Source organism: Amblyomma mixtum, chromosome 2 (genome assembly GCF_055824585.1).
Source record: "Amblyomma mixtum isolate Tamu chromosome 2, ASM5582458v1, whole genome shotgun sequence".
Lineage (NCBI taxonomy): Eukaryota > Metazoa > Arthropoda > Arachnida > Ixodida > Ixodidae > Amblyomma > Amblyomma mixtum.
In genome coordinates this window covers 90928061-90944982 of record NC_143013.1, presented here as the reverse complement: position 1 = coordinate 90944982, position 16922 = coordinate 90928061, and the positions used below count along the sequence as shown (strand labels likewise).

Sequence of the window (16922 nt, the reverse complement as noted above, 5' to 3'; positions counted from 1 at the left end):
TTGCTGTGTGTTCTGTCGGAACGTAAAGGTGGAAGAATTTTGTGTCAAGACGCCTGACGACGCTGCGGCGGCATTGACAAAGGTCGATAACTTAATACCTTGCCCAGGCTTTGAAATCCACCTAATTCAGCCAGGGCAATGCGTTGAGTTTGGAGGCAAGCACTTTGCAAAAAACTGCCTTGGGATATCAGCTGACGGCAAACTCTGTTTGCGATGCAAGTACACGAAGAAGCTGGCACTAAACAGATCATATCGGCTTAAGAAAAAGCCGAGTATATCGTACAAACAACGAAGTGCCAGGAAGTCCCTCAAATTGCTGTGCGCACGGAGAAAGCTGGCAAACGCCGAGAAAAGTGTTGCAGAGCTTCGGGTGATCAACGAATCTATTTCCAGCTCTGTCTTGGAAACAAAGATAAATGGGCTTCCACCAAAGCAGCGCCTTGCTGTTAAAACGTGTTTTGATGCAGCCCGCAGAAAGTCGAGCCGCGGCATGCGGTACGACAAGTTATGGGTATTGGAATGCATCCTTATGCGTATGAGAAGCCCCAAGCTCTACGAGCACATCAGACGGAACGAAATAATGGCTCTGCCTAGCAAATCGTGCCTGGATAAGCATATGCAAAGTTTCAGAAGTGCATTTGGGTTTAGTACCAGCATTCTCTCAGGTGTGCAGAAGAAGACCCAGGACATGGATGAGTTCAGTCGCCATGGTGGACTTGTCTTCGACGAAATTAAGCTTTCGGAAAGCATCAGTGTGAAACCAACTGGCGAGCTTACTGGTTTCGTAGACCTTGGACCATTTACTGACGACACAACTAAAACAGCAACAAGTGACCATGGTCTTGTCGTCATGTTCCAGCCATTCCAAGGTAAGTTATTCAAACTGAACGGTTGCAAAGCTAAATGGCTGCAAAATTTTCAACATGCAGTTTTATCCTGTTATTTTGTTAGTGATGTTTGTCATTGCTTTTATAATAAAAGTGGCTTATGTTGTGAGAGTGCTTCACCTTGAAATTGATGCAGCTGCCAATTTACTGTTTTCTGTACGGCTCATCATATAGCGCTTCATCTTTGCAGGAACATGGACACAAATACTTGGCGTGTTCACCGCCCGTGGGAATGTTAAGGCACCGGTGCTTTCAAAGGTTTTGCTGGAGGCCACAATCCTCGCTGAAAAAGCAGGCCTCTTCGTCGACTTTTGGACTAGCGATGGTGCTTCGTGGAATCGTTGCCTGTGGAGGCTATTTGGCATCAAAGGTACATACTTTTTATCTAGCACGATTTTTGGTCGCTAGATTTCTTTAGCTATTAACTAGCTGCTAATCTGTGTCTGCATTGTACCCATGATATTGTTTATTGTGTTAATCAAAGTGCATTTCCATCTTTCCAGCATCAGCCCAGGAAATCAAGTGCAAGGTTCAACATCCCGTGGACAAACCAAGGAACCTTCATTTCATATCTGATTTTCCTCACATCGTAAAATGTATAAGGAATGCATTTACTTCTAAGGGAGTCCAGATCCCAGGTGGTAATGCACACGTCGGCATTATCAAAGAAGCTTGGAAGCTTGACAAAGATGCGCTTACATTGAAAGTCATGCCACATTTAACTTTATCTCATTTGCAGCCGAATGCATTTGACAAAATGTATGTCTACCTAGCCTTCCAGCTATTCAGTGATGAGGTTTTGAAAGGACTTTTTTTTTACAAGGATAAGATAGACAAGATTTTCCGTACATTTGAGCCAACAGAACGATTTGTGAAGCTCATGGAATGGTTGATATTTGTTATGACATCAAGGGTGCCCTCCAAAGGGCTTCGCCCAGAGTCAGCAAGTGCGAGCTTTCTGGAAGAATTTCTAACCTTCTTAAATGAATGGGAACAGTATGCCGCTCAACACGGCGGTGGTTTTCTCAGTGCAGGGACTGCCCTCGGAATTCGTGTGACGCTGAAAAGCACACTGTCACTAGTGAATTATGTGACATCATCACTAAAATACAAATATCTCCTGACAGCCAATTTGAGCCAAGACAAATTGGAGAATTTATTTGGAATTGTGAGGCAATCATTTGGCTGCAATGACCATCCCACTCCAGAACAGTTTTTGCTTATTGTGAATAACCTTGCCTTCTACAACTTGGCAAAGCCGCCAAGGAATGGAAATTCACCAGCTGAGATTGTGAGCTCTCTTCTGCAGCCCTGTGATGTGAGGAAAGAAAAGGCGGCACAGATAGCAAGCGTAATTGACGACCTCTTAGACGAGGGAAATCTTGCACATGCCTCAGCAGTGCTGCAAGAGCAGGACAGCATGTCTGATCATAAAGTCTGCGTAGAGAAGAAAAGCGACAGCCGAATCATTTTTTATGTCGCTGGCTACGTTGTCAGAAAATCACTCAAAAGATTCCCATGCCCCGCATGTGCATCTGCCTTGGCTATTTTGCCCCTTCAGGCTGATGAAAATGAGAATGCCTCACTGACAAGGCTGATGAAAATGAGAATGCCTCACTGACGAGGCACGCTGACCATGGAGGTTTGGTGTATGCTTCAAAGTGCATTGAAGTGCTTATAACTAAGCTAGAAAATGCATTCACTGCCTTTTTCAGCAGAAACAAGCTGCATGCTGGCAGCATGATGTCTTTTTTACATTTTCTTCAAGGGCATGAACTCCAAGAAGTTGGCTGCAACGAGCACTCCCGCGCTCTTACAAGGGATGTGATTAAGTTTTATGTATTGACGAGGTTGCATTTTTTTACCAAGGCAATGAGCAAAGATAAGGCATCCAATCGCGAGAAGCAAAAGTTGCTCAAACTGAGGCGATGCCAGTGAAATTGCAGCAGTGAACTGTTCTTGTAAATAAACGTTGCGCTAATGTGTTCTGTAAATAGTGTACAAAGCTCTCCCCTGTCCTTTCTTGCTGTCGCTCCCCTCTATACTTCTCCTCACTATCCTCTCCCTTTCCCTTTCATTCCTTTCCTTTCCTCTCCCTTTCCCTTTCCCGGCTGCAGCTCGGGTGCTTAAGATATAAGATAGCAATTGCCGCGGCCGGCAACACTCTTTTGCCTCACTTTTTATTTTTTATTTTTAAATAAACCACTACCACCACCCGTATTTCTGTGATTGCATTCGCGGCTGTAACGACCATCCGCGAGTGGTGCCTTCCACATGTGAGGCCGTAATTTCGCTCGGTCATTATACGAGACACGCTTAATCTCTTGGATAACGAGACTTTCTTGTTTCTGCGCATGTCATGTCATGTGCTCGTTCCTTTCCCTTCGTCGCTGTCTTGAGCAGTTTTTCCTTGCTCCTTTTTTCGCGAAAATAGGTCAACCAAAGCATAAACAAGCAAAAATATAACTGCTCGCGGCTTCAACACTGCAGTCTGTGTCCACCTGAAGCAGTAGCTTCGAAAGTGGTTCGCTGAGAATACCGCTACTGACCAACGCCGCATGCACTGCAGAACACATGGACACTCGTATTATATTTTGTGCTTTGGCGAGACGAATATCGTAGCCATTACAGCGAGATGCGCGCAGTGAAACGCGTTTCCCGGCATTGCGGCCGAGCGCGCGCGCAACACACCTGCTAGCGGTAGCGCCATCTGTGAGCCGTCATTGCAAATCATTTCCTCTCCGCTGGCACGTTCACGACACTAGTCAAACCTTCTAGCCTCTATAGCGTGGCTACCGGCTGCCGCTGCACGACGACTCGACTTGGTAGCCCATCTCACACCCTGGTATGACGTCACACTATGACGTCACTAGGCATGGCATGACGTCATCTATAGGTCATTCTAAATGTCACGCGTAGCTACCGGCCGCCGCTGCGCGACGACTCGACTTGGTAGCCCATCTCTCACCCTAGTATGACGTCAGAGGTACGTCTACCGTCTACATTATAAATGTCAAACGGCTACGCGAAAGGCCGTTCATGGGCGTAGTATTGCTTTCGCAATAAAAAAAGCAGTGAAATCGCATGCGCATGGCGTCTGAAAACGCGCAGTGAATTTGTTTCACGGGGCGAAACGCGCGCGTCTACTGCAGACGCCGTGGCTGGCATGGCACACCGGTTGCTCGCAGCGCCACCGCGACGATCATTCAGCAGCAGCCACCGCCGCAGCTGGCGGACGCCAGACTAGCAAGTTCTTAGGGACCCTAGCTGTACGCTGTACGCAATTGCAGTTACAATCTATAACTATAAATATGGGCTCCACAAAAGAAACAAAAAAAAACGGTCGTCTCGATCGGTATAGGGCGCGGCCCTTCGGCGTTCATACTGCTGCTTGCAATGGCTACCGCCGTGCACCACTCGGATTATGTGGTATGGCTCACTTCAACAAAACCAGCCGCATTCTCAGTCCAGGAACACCTCAAAACACCGATTGCAAGCCGCGGGCAGCGTTCATATCCATACGCACGACCCAGGATGGCCGGTCCTGGCTTTTAGCTCAATCGGGACACAACCAGCAAAGATGGTGGCGACGAGGCATCAAAACTAGAAAAAATTGGAGGACGCTTAAGCTTCACCTTAAGGGGAGAGAACACACACCAAAAACACAGGCGCTATGTTGTAGCGCCTGTGTTGTTGGTGTGTATTCTCTCCCCTTGTGTCCGTCGTCCTGGTTTTGCGCTACTCTTATGTTACTGAGTACCCGACTTCGAACCTGGCCACGGCGGCCGAACGTTTCGAAATGCAAAAGGCGCCGCCTAGCTGTGAGCTGTGCGATGTCAGCGCACGCTAAAGAACCCCGGTTATCCCGGAGCCCTTCACCACGCCACCTCTCCGTCCTTCCGCTTTCACTCCCACCTCTCCTCTCCCTCACGGCGCGGTTGAGGTGTCCGCCAAGTGAAACAGTTCCCGCGCCTTTCATTTCCCGATAACCATATCGTTTCGATGGCGCCATGCTTTAAGCATTGTGGCAAAGCATATGGCTTTCGAGCATTCACTACTGACAAATCCACTTCCACGAGAAAAACCACTTACGACGTACCTGCTCCGCTCAACTCCGGGCTCCGGTACCAGAGACGCTCCGTACCGTTGACGCCGGGTTGTCAAGTGGTTATGCAAGTATCGGGTTAAGCTGGCGAATCGCGTCTTTTCACCACATTGAGGGCTACCCGCAGCTTTGGGCCTCTCCGGCTTTCCGAACACAAGCACCAAAACAAGCACAAAACTCCAGACACGGAGCGGAACGCAGACCTTCGTGCCCGGGTAGTTACTACGAAGACGAGAAAGTAGTAAGGCGCGTATGAAAGGTGTCGCCATCTATGCGGCCGTTTAAGTTGTTGCGCTCGCAAGCGTTCCTCTACGGAGTAGTTTTTGAAAACATGGAGGGAAGTGGAGGGAAACGTGCTTATGGACCACGGACGCGAGCATTTGAGATTTGCTGACGCGTGTCTGGCTGCTGTTGTGGTGAACTTGTCACGTGAGGGATGCTTACTGTGGACAACATATTACATCAGTTTGCAGTACCCGCGACAAATGCTAGTTGATCGGCTTTGCTTACTCTGGTGCGACCGATCGACCGACGGCCACACTACTGCTTCGTCCTGTGGCTATTTCTTTTTATGTTGCGCTTTGTTTGGATTTGTTACTGTGAGTACACTGTACTTTTGTCGATAGCCTAGAGAAAATCAAGCGCTATCAGACAAGCGGTTGCAATGTAGTATGCTGTTCCTACCCGACCTGATACACTGAAAACTTCTCTACAGGTTCGGAAGCGTAGCCACTTTCATCGGTGACAGGATGACAGCTACAGCATTCCCCTGCCACCTCGAAAAGCCTTTCGGCGGTAAAGTCTTTGGTGCGTGATAGTATTTCTGATGCTATTTTTCTGGTGATTCGTAGGGAACAATCTGAGAATTGTGTTATTGACAGGTGAAATCTTGATGTTGTAACTAATGAGGTTTTAGTGAACTGTTGCAACGCTAAACGCGCACTATGCGAAAGCTGCTTGTTATGGGGAGGTCGCCAGTGCTCTAGACGACGCAGATTTATAATTCTGATCAAATCAGGAAAGTACATCTTCCAAATTTGGTATTGAAAAAACAGTACTGTCGTATGCCATCTCTGCGTCAGATTCCGGCGGGAATTAACGAACGGTTTGACCACGACCTACTGTCGTGGTTGCAACAGTCTGCCTTGCGAAAAAAACAAAAAGACCTACGGGAAAAAGGGGGGGGGGGAGAGGGGACAATGTTGCAGGATCTATTTAGCGCGTTGCACTTTTGCCATAGTGTGATGTAACTGAAAATCCAGGCGAAGAAATAAATCGATCGATTCCTATAAATATCAATGATGGATCATTCTAGCATGCATTTGTTTATTGAACATCTTAATAAAAAAGTAACAACGTCACCTGTGCACTGAAATTCAAATGAAGCAAGAGATCAGTGTTTCACTTTTGTCAAAACTTGTTTTTGTGATGTGGCAGTTCCCTCCCTTCACTCTATGTATGGGAACCATATCCTTGACAGCTTTGTATTTGTACAACTTTGATTTCTAAGTCACAGCCTTGGATTTGTACTGAATCAATTCTCATTCACATGCTGTCGCCTTGAGATATGCTGACTGTGAGACATTCACTGGTGCAAGAAAAAACAAAAATGGATAAAAGATGTGCATAGCACGCGCAAGAAATATAACTGCTGCAGTTCCACCTTTTGCTACGTTAGGAAAAGACTGTGTGCTGCCCTATGTGTGTATAATGTGCGAAAAGCGATATGAACTTTAGTTGCTAGTATGTTGTTCGACTTCGTTCTTCTGTGTGTGTTCTTGTGCACAGTTTTAAGTCATGTATGTGTACCTACCTGCCCACCCTGCAACTCTGCTTAGTGTTTATTGCTTAGTGTGTTTTGTAAAGCACTTTAGTAAAACTGAACTCACAGAACCGAGAAACGGGCTTCTCTGTGTTTTCTCATGAAAAAATAACTGCTGTGACTGTTGTGGTTAATCAGGCAGGATTCAAAGTCCTCCCAATTTGGCAGTGTTGTTCACTACTTACTGTGTCTCATGCAGAGCCGACCGATGTCAGTGTGGGCATTCTGTTCGACTGTGGCACTGGTGTGCGCCCTCAGGCTGTGAGCTGTCAAATTCCTGCAGAGGCACCTTACATCCGGCTGTGTGGCCAGCCGGTGTGCCGAAACCGGTTCTCGCGCAACCAGTTGAGCCGGCTGTTTTGGACGGCACGGTAATGCTCCTGCTTGTTGCTAGTGTTGGTGGTGGTGGTGGGGCCAGTATCGCATTGTGCAGGCAGAGTGGTTTCCCTAAGTCATTTAAGGCCTCTTGCTTGGTGAAGCTTGGACCACAGTGCTGATGATAATGGGGCTTGCCATTTGTATTGAGCTATCAGTGGGTGGTGTCTTGGATCAGGCTTTAAAAAAAGACGGTAAATAAAAGCAGCTAACTTTTCTGCATAAGAACTGAGAAATGCGCTCGCTAAGACGATGGAAAGGCATCACTGACACTTTTTAAAGCAAAGACTCTGTCACATGCTGGCAGCATATGGTAACCTTAGCCTGGATGGCCTTCCCTCCTTGCATGCTTGTGTCTTTTGTGCTGAAAGTTTTTGCTGCAAGGTGTATGTTACAACATTTTAAGCAAACATATTCATGCAATATGTGCTTGATGTTCATGAAACTTTTCCGTAATGTTATAACAAAGAGTTTTAATGATAATTTTGACACGTCTGACTCGTTAAGCAAGTTCAGGCGCTTTAGCCATTTAGCACCCGAATTATGAAAGAAGCAAACGCGAGCTTATGCATCCTTGTATAAAACCTAGGTTCACAGATCTTTTGGCATAACTGCAGTTTAAGAAATTAGTATGTCTTGAAACTGCAGTGCTGGGCACTCAGTTCATTTGGTGCAATTAGTGCGAGTTACAACTGCTAGCTTATGTTCTACCTTTTATTCTACAATTATGTTCCTCACTTCACTTTTTGCTCAGGTCGAAGATTGTTGCCCTTCAAAACGAACCAAGTGTTCACAGGGGCTCACATGGTAAGTTTTTTTCGCTTTTGGCAGTGCTTTATGTCTTGTGTGCTGGCTGACACCATAGAGCGTGGGTCGTGCATTTGCATGAGCCTATGCAAATGGCAGAAACAGCAGGCATCGTAGTGGCTCAGTGGTAGAGCACTGCGGGCAACACGCAGAGACTGTGGGTTTGATCAACACTGGTTCAAGATTTGGCCCACTTTTCTTCTACTTTCTGACTATTTCTTTGCATTTTTAAAAATGAACTGTGATCATTTTTGACCAGATGTTTAGGGGAATCCCCCAAGGTGGAGTAGGCACTATTTGCACTTCGAGTTATTGATCAATTCGCTCTCGTCCTACCGTAAGCTTGCCGTCCCGGTTAGCTCAGTTGGTAGAGCGACTGCTCCGGTGAAGCGGTGGTCCCGGGTTCGAACCCCGGACCAGGACGAATTTTTCTTTAACTGCAAAGTTTCTGAGAAAGCTGTATAGCTTTCCTTTGTAGCCGTACGGCTGTGCTTGGGTGGACGTCAATGAGTAATTACTCCCTTATTACAAATCTACTCCACCTTGGGGGATTCCTCTAGACATTTCATCAACACTGTTCCCACTTCGAGTTATTGATCAATTCGCTCTCGCCCTACCATAAGCTTGCCGTCCCGGTTAGCTTAGTTGGTAGAGCGACTGCTCCGGTGAAGCGGTGGTCCCGGGTTCGAACCCCGGACCAGGACGAATTTTTCTTTAACTGCAAAGTTTCTGAGAAAGCTGTATAGCTTTCCTTTGTAGCCGTACGTCTGTGCTTGGGTGGACGTCAATGAGTAATTACTCCCTTATTACAAATCTACTCCACCTTGGGGGATTCCTCTAGACATTTGATCAACACTGTTCCCACTTCGAGTTATTGATTAATTCGCTCTCGCCCTACCATAAGCTTGCCGTCCCGGTTAGCTCAATTGGTAGAGCGACTGCTCCGATGACGCGGTGGTCCCGGGTTCGAACCCCAGACCAGGACGAATTTTTCTTTAACTGCAAAGTTTCTGAGAAAGCTGTATAGCTTTCATACAGCTTTCCTTTGTAGCCGTATGGCTGCTCTTGGGTGGACGTCAGTGATCATTTTTCTGCCAAAAAGTAATACAATGGCTATGTGCATGCCTTATTTCTCCCGGGTTTGCTGGCTTCTTGGTATGACCTTGTCAGATCTGGTAAAGGCATTTAAACTTCAGGAGTGGTCAGGTTCTTTTTTGGAAATGGTAGGCAAAGCAACTGTGCTCATTACAGTGTGCCTACCAAAGTACTTACGATACTGCTATCTAATTACTGGTTCACGAACTCTGCTGCAAAAAAAGGCACTCTGGGCAGCATTTTAAGGTAGTAGTTACATATTCTAAATTGACTTTTTAATCCACAGTGGCCTAATAAGTAGCAAAGTTCTTGTGCTGGGCCATGGGATTATTTGTATTTGAGTGAACACAAGATAGGATTTGTCGCTGCTAGTTTTTGAAGGCAAAGAGAACTGTAGCATAGAGGATGGGGGGGGGGGAAGCTACAAAGAAAAAGTCTCTGACATATGTCTGTGTATTCTCTGCTAGCATTCAGAGGAACTCCCCAGACTGGCCAAAAAGTTCTTTGATTTACACTGCAAGTAAATACTTCTGCTGAGCTTTTGCAGGGCTGAGCGTCTCATTTCTCCTGTATTTCCTTCTTGCTCGGAGGTCAGTGTTTTTCCGAACCCTGCTGCCATGGTGCAATTGCTTTATATGATATTATTATTATATATGATTTTAGAACAGGCATAAAACTGGGACCTTTATTTGCGTTTGCCCATTCATTTTACTTGGAGCTAGTGTATTGAGCTGCCTAAACGTGTTTTTGGCTTGTGCAGGACTGATATGTACTGCTGCCTTGTGGTTTCTATTTTCTCATGATAATAAGCACACATACCAGATCTGTATAGATAGTACTGAAAACCAGGCTGATATTTGTGTGCGCAGCCTCCGTGTGAGATGTGGCATTCCTTTGTGAAAAGAGCTGCATGCCAATAATGGATAACAAATGCTGCAATGAAAGGCTTTCCTAATTTCTCAACAGCGTGCTTGAGGCTTATCGTGGCATGACTGTATGAAGGGATGTCGAACTGATGTGGAACTTCTCGGGTGTTAACCAAAGCTTTGTTCGGGGCCATTTGGGATTTGCTCATCGTGTCATATTGCATGCGGCTGAGCTGTCATGGCGGTTGGAAGATGTGAAGACATGACTCTCAGGCATCATTTTTTCCTTTTTTTTCGAGTTCTGTAACGTCTCTGCATTGCAGTTTATCAAGGCTTTTCAATCATTTTACGAAGCTTCTCTCGTGCTTACATGTTCAGTTTATTGTGCACATTTATGGTGTTACCTATACATTTATCTAGATTTTGAGTGGTCTGATTCAAGCGATATGAAATGTGTCTGCTATTTCTGAAATGCTCTGGGTTTATGGAATCATAAGTTGCTTACACAGCTTCTGATTTTGATGCTTGGAATGAATGTTTTGTTGTATTTGTTTCGGGCTTAAAATGATGCTATTGGCATCAGTCTCCACAGGGCTTTCGAAGTTGCTACGTTTTGGCATCACCTGTTGTTGCTTCTGGCTGTTGTAGAAAATAGACACATGAGATGACACACATGCGCGCATGTGCATGGTATTCTTAAACATGCGCTGCTTGGATTATTTTCAACTTTGCCACAGACCTGGTTTGGAACCGATACTCAATGTTTTCTTGTGTGGCTATTCTTTATTGCAGCTTTTTTTATGTGTTTTTTAAAATTTTCATTGGTCTAAACTTCTGACACTGAAAGCAAGTTGCAAACTTTGTGAAGTTAAATTGTTTGATGCTCTCTAGCCTGTAGGGCTCACTGAAAAAGAAACGCTCTTGCTTATCGCTGCCTTCTGTTTTGAAGAAAACGACATTTTGGTTTGGTTTATTGGTTTATTTGGGTTTAACGTCCCAAAGCGACTCAGGCTAGGAGAGACGCCGTAGTGGAGGGCTCCGGAAATTTAAACCACCTTGAGTTCTTTAACGTGCACTGACATCGCACAGTACACAGGCCTCTAAAATTTCGCCTCCATCGAAATTCGACCACCGCGGTCGGGATCGAACCCGCGTCTTTCGGGTCAGCAGCTGAGTGCTATGACCACTGAGCCACTGCGGCGCCACCAACATTTATTGTTTGTTTCTTTTTGCAGGTTCCAGCAGTGCGTCGCAGCTTCACTACGAGGTGTCTTCATTCCTGAGCTTCATCAGGCATGAAGTGGAAAGGTACTGCTCAGAAGTAATGATGTAGTTGCTGAAAGAGTTGAGGCCTGCTGCTTATGATAAGTGTAGAAAGTAGCCTTATCACTGGCCTCTGGCCTACGCAGGCTCTTGCGCATCATACACAGTCACAGAGGGTGTCAAGAGCAATAAGACAGCAGCAATGAAAAACATGCAAAATTGAGCTGCTAGCATGAACACAAAGCATCGTGGCATCTTGGCCTGTATGGCATCACATGACACTCATGCATGAATTTTTCAAGCGTGTAAAGCACTGACTTTTTTCACTCCTTTTTATTCTAACTGTTTTTAAGCCGGAAGCCTTTAATGCCTCATCGTTGTAAGCAGTTGTCGACAGAAATGTCACGCTTTTCAATTGGTCGAAATGGTCGTGACGTCACAGTGCGCGAATTTCAAACGGGGCCGATTGTACTTTGGCTAGTAACCATGCAACCAGTCAAAGGGATGGTATAGTGATACTTCAAATAAAATAAATAAAAAGTAAATAAATAAATAAATTCGAGTAGGAAATTGGTTGAGTTGGGGAATGAACCAGGGTCTCCGGAGTGCAAGGCAAGCACGCTAACCACTCCGCCATGCCAGCTCGATGGTTTGGAAGGAACAAAGGCGCATCTAGTGAATATGGTGTCTTCGTTCACTCCCATCTTCCTCCCTTCCCTTACAGTGAGGTTCAGGTGCCCACTGAAATATGCGAGACGGATACATTTCCTTTCCTCGAAAACCAATTTACCGACGAGCAAGGGGTAGAGCCGAACGGGTGATGGCGTTCTGTGGACTCCCCGGCAGCGTTGCAAGACGCTGTTGCGTTCCACACTCAGAGGCGAAGCTTAACATCTTAACCACACCTCAATGACACAAGCAGCAACACCGCGCTTAAGGCTTTCGCCTCACCGCACTTTAGGCCAACAAAGCGCCCCCTTGAATTTTCTGTTATCCCTTGAAGGTTTTTTTTGCGATTCAAAAACTGCCAGACAGTTCTTTCATGTAGCTCATTCAAGTGTTTTGTTGGTTTTTGTTTGAGCAATGTGTATGTCTTGCCTGGCTGCAGGGTTGTGAGTAGTGCCTCTTCCTCATTGGCTGACTGGACACCGTGTCGAGATGCGGACCGGCTTGGACCTCGGGAGTTGTGCCACTGCATTGCGGAGGAACTGCGGCTGACACTGCGCCTTGTGGGCCGCTTGTCGGACCTGCCAGCCGAAAGGAGTGTGAGCAACGACACCTCTGTTCTCTCCTTCTTAGCTGTATTTTCGCTCAGTTCTCTGATCATACTAGTTGTGAACACTCTGTTTGGAAATTTGGGCGAGTACTTCGGCCACATTTCAGAAATTGTCTGACAGAGGTGCTTTTGATGTCAGTGTGCTCAGTGGAGGAATTTTAGTGCATGGATTTGGACCTAGACACACAAAATGCAGTGGTATGATGTTAAAAAAAAGTGTTGCTCAAAAACTTTAGGAATTCACGGGCGCCACACTTTTCCAGGCTTACTGAATTGGCAAAGAAAAAAGTTACAGCACCAGAAAGCTCTTCCTTGGTGAAGCATAAAACTTCTCAATGTCCATCTTTATTTCTTGTTCTTGAAAAGCGATCTTTATTGCTGCACGAAATGTTCTGTCCAGCAATAAATGCACAGATCTCTTAGAAATGTATCTTCGACTTATGTACTGAGGCGTTCAGGAATAATTTAATTATGAGTGTAAATTACAGATGTTCTAATTAAGTGAGTAGCATTCGGAACTCACTCAATGTTACCAACGCCAAGCCGCTTATAGTTGCCCGATACGCCATAGGTTTCGCTCTCTAACCAGGTTCAGCAGTAGTTAAACCACAGCTAATTTTTTTCACAGGGCAGAGATCAGACATGGCTAGACAGTTGGGTGTCTTCGGTGTGCTTGAAGCCATTGGGAAAAAAAAACACAAATATTGGTCACTCTGGAAGAGTGAATATCAAAAGGTAGCGAAGAATAGAAACTGGATCAGTGCTGTTGTCGAGTAGGATGACATGATCATTTTTATATCATCACTGTTCAGCTCATTTCATATATTATGCTCTCTTATTTGATTACCTCATCACTCAAGGTAATTTTATGTATTCTTGTTATTGAACAGACATTCCGACACATCTAGCATGCTCATTTGTCATTCCTGGGGAGACATCATATCAGATGAGCAAATTTTCATAGTCTTGAAGTTCATGATCACTGATATGTCATTTTAATTCACTACAACACTTAAGCTAGCCTGTCTCAAGAGCTGGAGTGATAACAAGTGACATGTCAGCGATATTATTGCAGGTTTTTTTTTTTGTGCCTCACATGACCTGATGCACCTTTGATGTGATAGCCATCATCTGGTTGTTGAAACTGAAACAAAAATAGCATCAGCGAAGAGGTTGAACTATAAATTATTTAGCGGCTGTAGGTAAACACAGTAGAATCTCACTGATACACTGCTGGTTCATGCGCTCAATATCATGAGCAATAAAAACATCCCATAGAGTTACACTGTTTTTGTTCTGGTTAATACGTTTCCCGGGTAACACGATTTTCCGAATGCTGCGTTCAAAATTTATACAAACTCTAGTCTTATATAGTATGTTTAGCGATCAAACATACAGCAGCGGCTTCCGAGCTGTGCAATGGTACCTCCGATTGTTCAGTTGTTGGGCGTGTGAAGGGTAGGTGTCAGAGCTCAGCAGCATTCACCAGCCATGGTGGCTTCTCTGCAGCGCCTTGGTGCGAAGGGTAGAGGCATCAAAAAAAGACGATGTGCTAACTTATGTAACATATGAGAAGGCTGTTCCCCTGGAGAAGCGCCATCAAGAGGAGAAGGGCAGTGGCTTCCCAGGGCCGAGGGGCAAAGGGGTGCGATATCTGAGCATTACAGGGATGCGCTTACACATGGATGAGTGGACTGGGTTCATAGGAGCTGTTCGTATCTTGCACCAAGAATTGCTATGCATAATCTATGCATAATCAGTGCACACATTCTGTATCTTGCCAAACGAGCTCCTGTGAACAAACCCTTTTTTGCTCCTGCTTTGCTTTTCTTCGCTGTACAGCACTGCCGCTTCAGTGACAACCGGCGATTCCACATTGCGCTCGAGACATGGTGGACTGCATTTCAGGTGGCTGACATCATGACCTCGTCCCATGTGCTCAGAGGTTAGCAGCACTTTTGCTCCTGCCTTGTGCGTGTTCTTCCTTTTTTTTTTGCTTTGTCTTGGGGAGTGCCATGTGACTTGAAGGAAGCTAAAAAAAGAAGAAGACTTAATGTTGCACGTAGCTGAAACCAGCTATATCTTTTAGGCTGCTTTGCTGCAAAGGTTGGAGCATTCTGTATATTGTGCCAATTGAGTAATGGTGTAAGTTTTTAGTTACTCATTTCAAAGCACTGCGGTGATGATTTGAAAAATTGCAAACAACGTTCACAAACGACCCACCTAGTGGTCTGCGGTGACGACCTGCGACGCAGTGCTTTGTTTCCTGGCTAAAAAAAAAAATTATTGGCTTGCCAGTTTGCACATTTGTCTTGCATTGCTGTTTGGTGTGTCTTAGATGAAAGAAGCACAGATGTTGACTCTGAACAAGTGACAAGCCCCCTATTTCAATGGACATGTAGACAGAAGAAATAACGAGAGGAGTGGTTTTTATTTGTACCGTACCTTGTATAGGATTTTGTCGAGTGCACTTTGCATGTAGCTTTGGCAAAGCGGCAACGCTTGGGCCTGGGCGTATGCAATGGTGGGTGGATATGGCCGTGCATGCTTTCCATTCTGGGAACTAAGCTAAGCTGCTCATGTGGTCTGCTGGATTGACCGTACAGCAGCTAACATGTGCGCTTCTTTCAAGTCTTTATAGTGCTCTTTAATGAGTAATAGATAAATTGTGTAATTAACACGTTCACAGTGTGATGGGTCACTTGGTCATGTTGCATATGTAAGCTGTATGGCCTTGAATGCTGGGTCATGCGATTCAGTCGTAGGATACGTCAGTAAGTTCAAAGGGCCTGCACAAGTCACACCACGTCCAAGAAAATTCAAGGGTGGCCGAAGATTTGGGGGCTCAAAAATCATTGCTGCAGTGAATGTAGGTGAGATATGAGCAAAGATGCTGTCAGTGACATACAGATTTATTGAGTGCTTGGCATTCTACTCTTCATAAAAGCCTGGCTCAAGGTGTAAAGACTTGGGGGTGCACATTATGCACACTGGGTCTGAAGCACTAAGGTATAAGTACAGTGCACAGTATGATTTGCAGCACACAAAGTTTTATATGCTCTGTGTCTTCTCCTGTCTTTGGTTTTGATGCTCAAAATTTTGCATTTGCCCTGTTCACAACCGCATCCAGGACCACTATACAAACTCCTTGTGGGGGGCGGATGTGTAGATGAAGCGGGGTGATGTTAGCGAAGGACTTCACTACCGTGAGCTGTGTTAGTGGATGTAGTATCTCATGGAAGAAAAAAGTTTAGGTTAAAAGCAATCATTAAAGAACCCAATCCCTGTTGCTTTGGCCTATTCCCAAAAAGGCAAAACAAACAGAAGAGTCAGAGTTGAATCTGGTGTCACTGGCATAGTAACTAAAGCATGTTTACTGCGTGGCATGCAGGTTTGGAGGTCTCATTCTGTGACCTGGGTGGCTTTGGCCAGAATGGCCTGCTTGCCCAAGTGGCAGTGCTTTTTCTTTCGGACCTTTGCTGCCTCTCCTCCCGGTTTTTCCAGGTGAGCTTTTTTTTTGTGACTTACCAGTCTGTGATGCTTGATTTTGTGTAGTTAGTTTCACTTTATTCTATAGCTTATGCAAGTTTGCTGTTCGGGAAGAAGTGTTCATGTTTTTCCACTTACGCATTACACCAGCGTCCTGGTAGCAGCTTCTACTGTGCATGCTTGTTACGCATAGCACAAACTCTGGCTGGTTTTTCCAGTAGGGTGCGCTTTTCGGTGCTCTAATGAATAGCCTCGAAGAGAAGTGGTTTTTAGCGCAGTGCTGCTGTATACCACTACCATATACCATTACTATGTACAGCTACAGTAAAATCTCGTACTTGTTTATATGTAAGTCCGCTTACAGTGCAGTCTCATAAAATCCCAGACTTGGCTTCCGTTGAACCTTATGCATTCAGTGCTTGCTTTTGTCGTAGTGGCTTATTGTGAACGTCTCGATTAGCATGTGCCTATCATCTTGTGCAAGGCCGAAGGGGTCTCTTGTAAAGCAGCCATGGACTACACCATGCTTTGCAAGAAAACTTCATCGATGATCCCAATGCATAGATTGTGGCGACATGGCAAAAGCGACACGCTGGTGACACATTGCAGCGCGCGTCGAGTGTGCTTTCAGCTGTGAGACACTCAGAAAGAAAGCATTCTCCCATCCCATTGCCGGGGGTGCCAGTATGTTCTTACCCACGTGAATGTGCCCATATCTACAGCTATCGCTTATCGTTATAGGGACCCGGCTTCTCTGCAGCACGGCTTACTGGGCCTAACCTTCGTTTTCGTTCGTGTGCCACAGCTGCCATTGCCACATTGTGGGCTGACCAGTGTCATTACTCAGCTGTGATTCTTTCCCATCTCATTGTGCTGTTGCGTCATTGACATTGTCATGGGTAGCGCACTTCCCACGTCTAATGCTTCCCAGGTGACA

General features: G+C 45.6%; 1 protein-coding gene across 1 annotated transcript in view; it reads left to right on the top strand.

The window, feature by feature from the left end:
• The first annotated feature begins 5559 nt into the window (after window positions 1-5559).
• Window positions 5560-16922, top strand: part of LOC149360116 (protein MMS22-like) — a 66532-nt gene continuing 55169 nt past the window's right edge. The window contains exons 1-8 of the mRNA XM_089572193.1: window positions 5560-5591; window positions 5708-5799; window positions 7014-7185; window positions 7944-7996; window positions 11193-11265; window positions 12329-12485; window positions 14339-14441; window positions 15888-16000. Coding sequence (XP_089428319.1) covers window positions 5742-5799; window positions 7014-7185; window positions 7944-7996; window positions 11193-11265; window positions 12329-12485; window positions 14339-14441; window positions 15888-16000 — 729 coding nt within the window. The 5' untranslated portion in view covers window positions 5560-5591; window positions 5708-5741. The remainder of the gene's footprint in view (window positions 5592-5707; window positions 5800-7013; window positions 7186-7943; window positions 7997-11192; window positions 11266-12328; window positions 12486-14338; window positions 14442-15887; window positions 16001-16922) is intronic.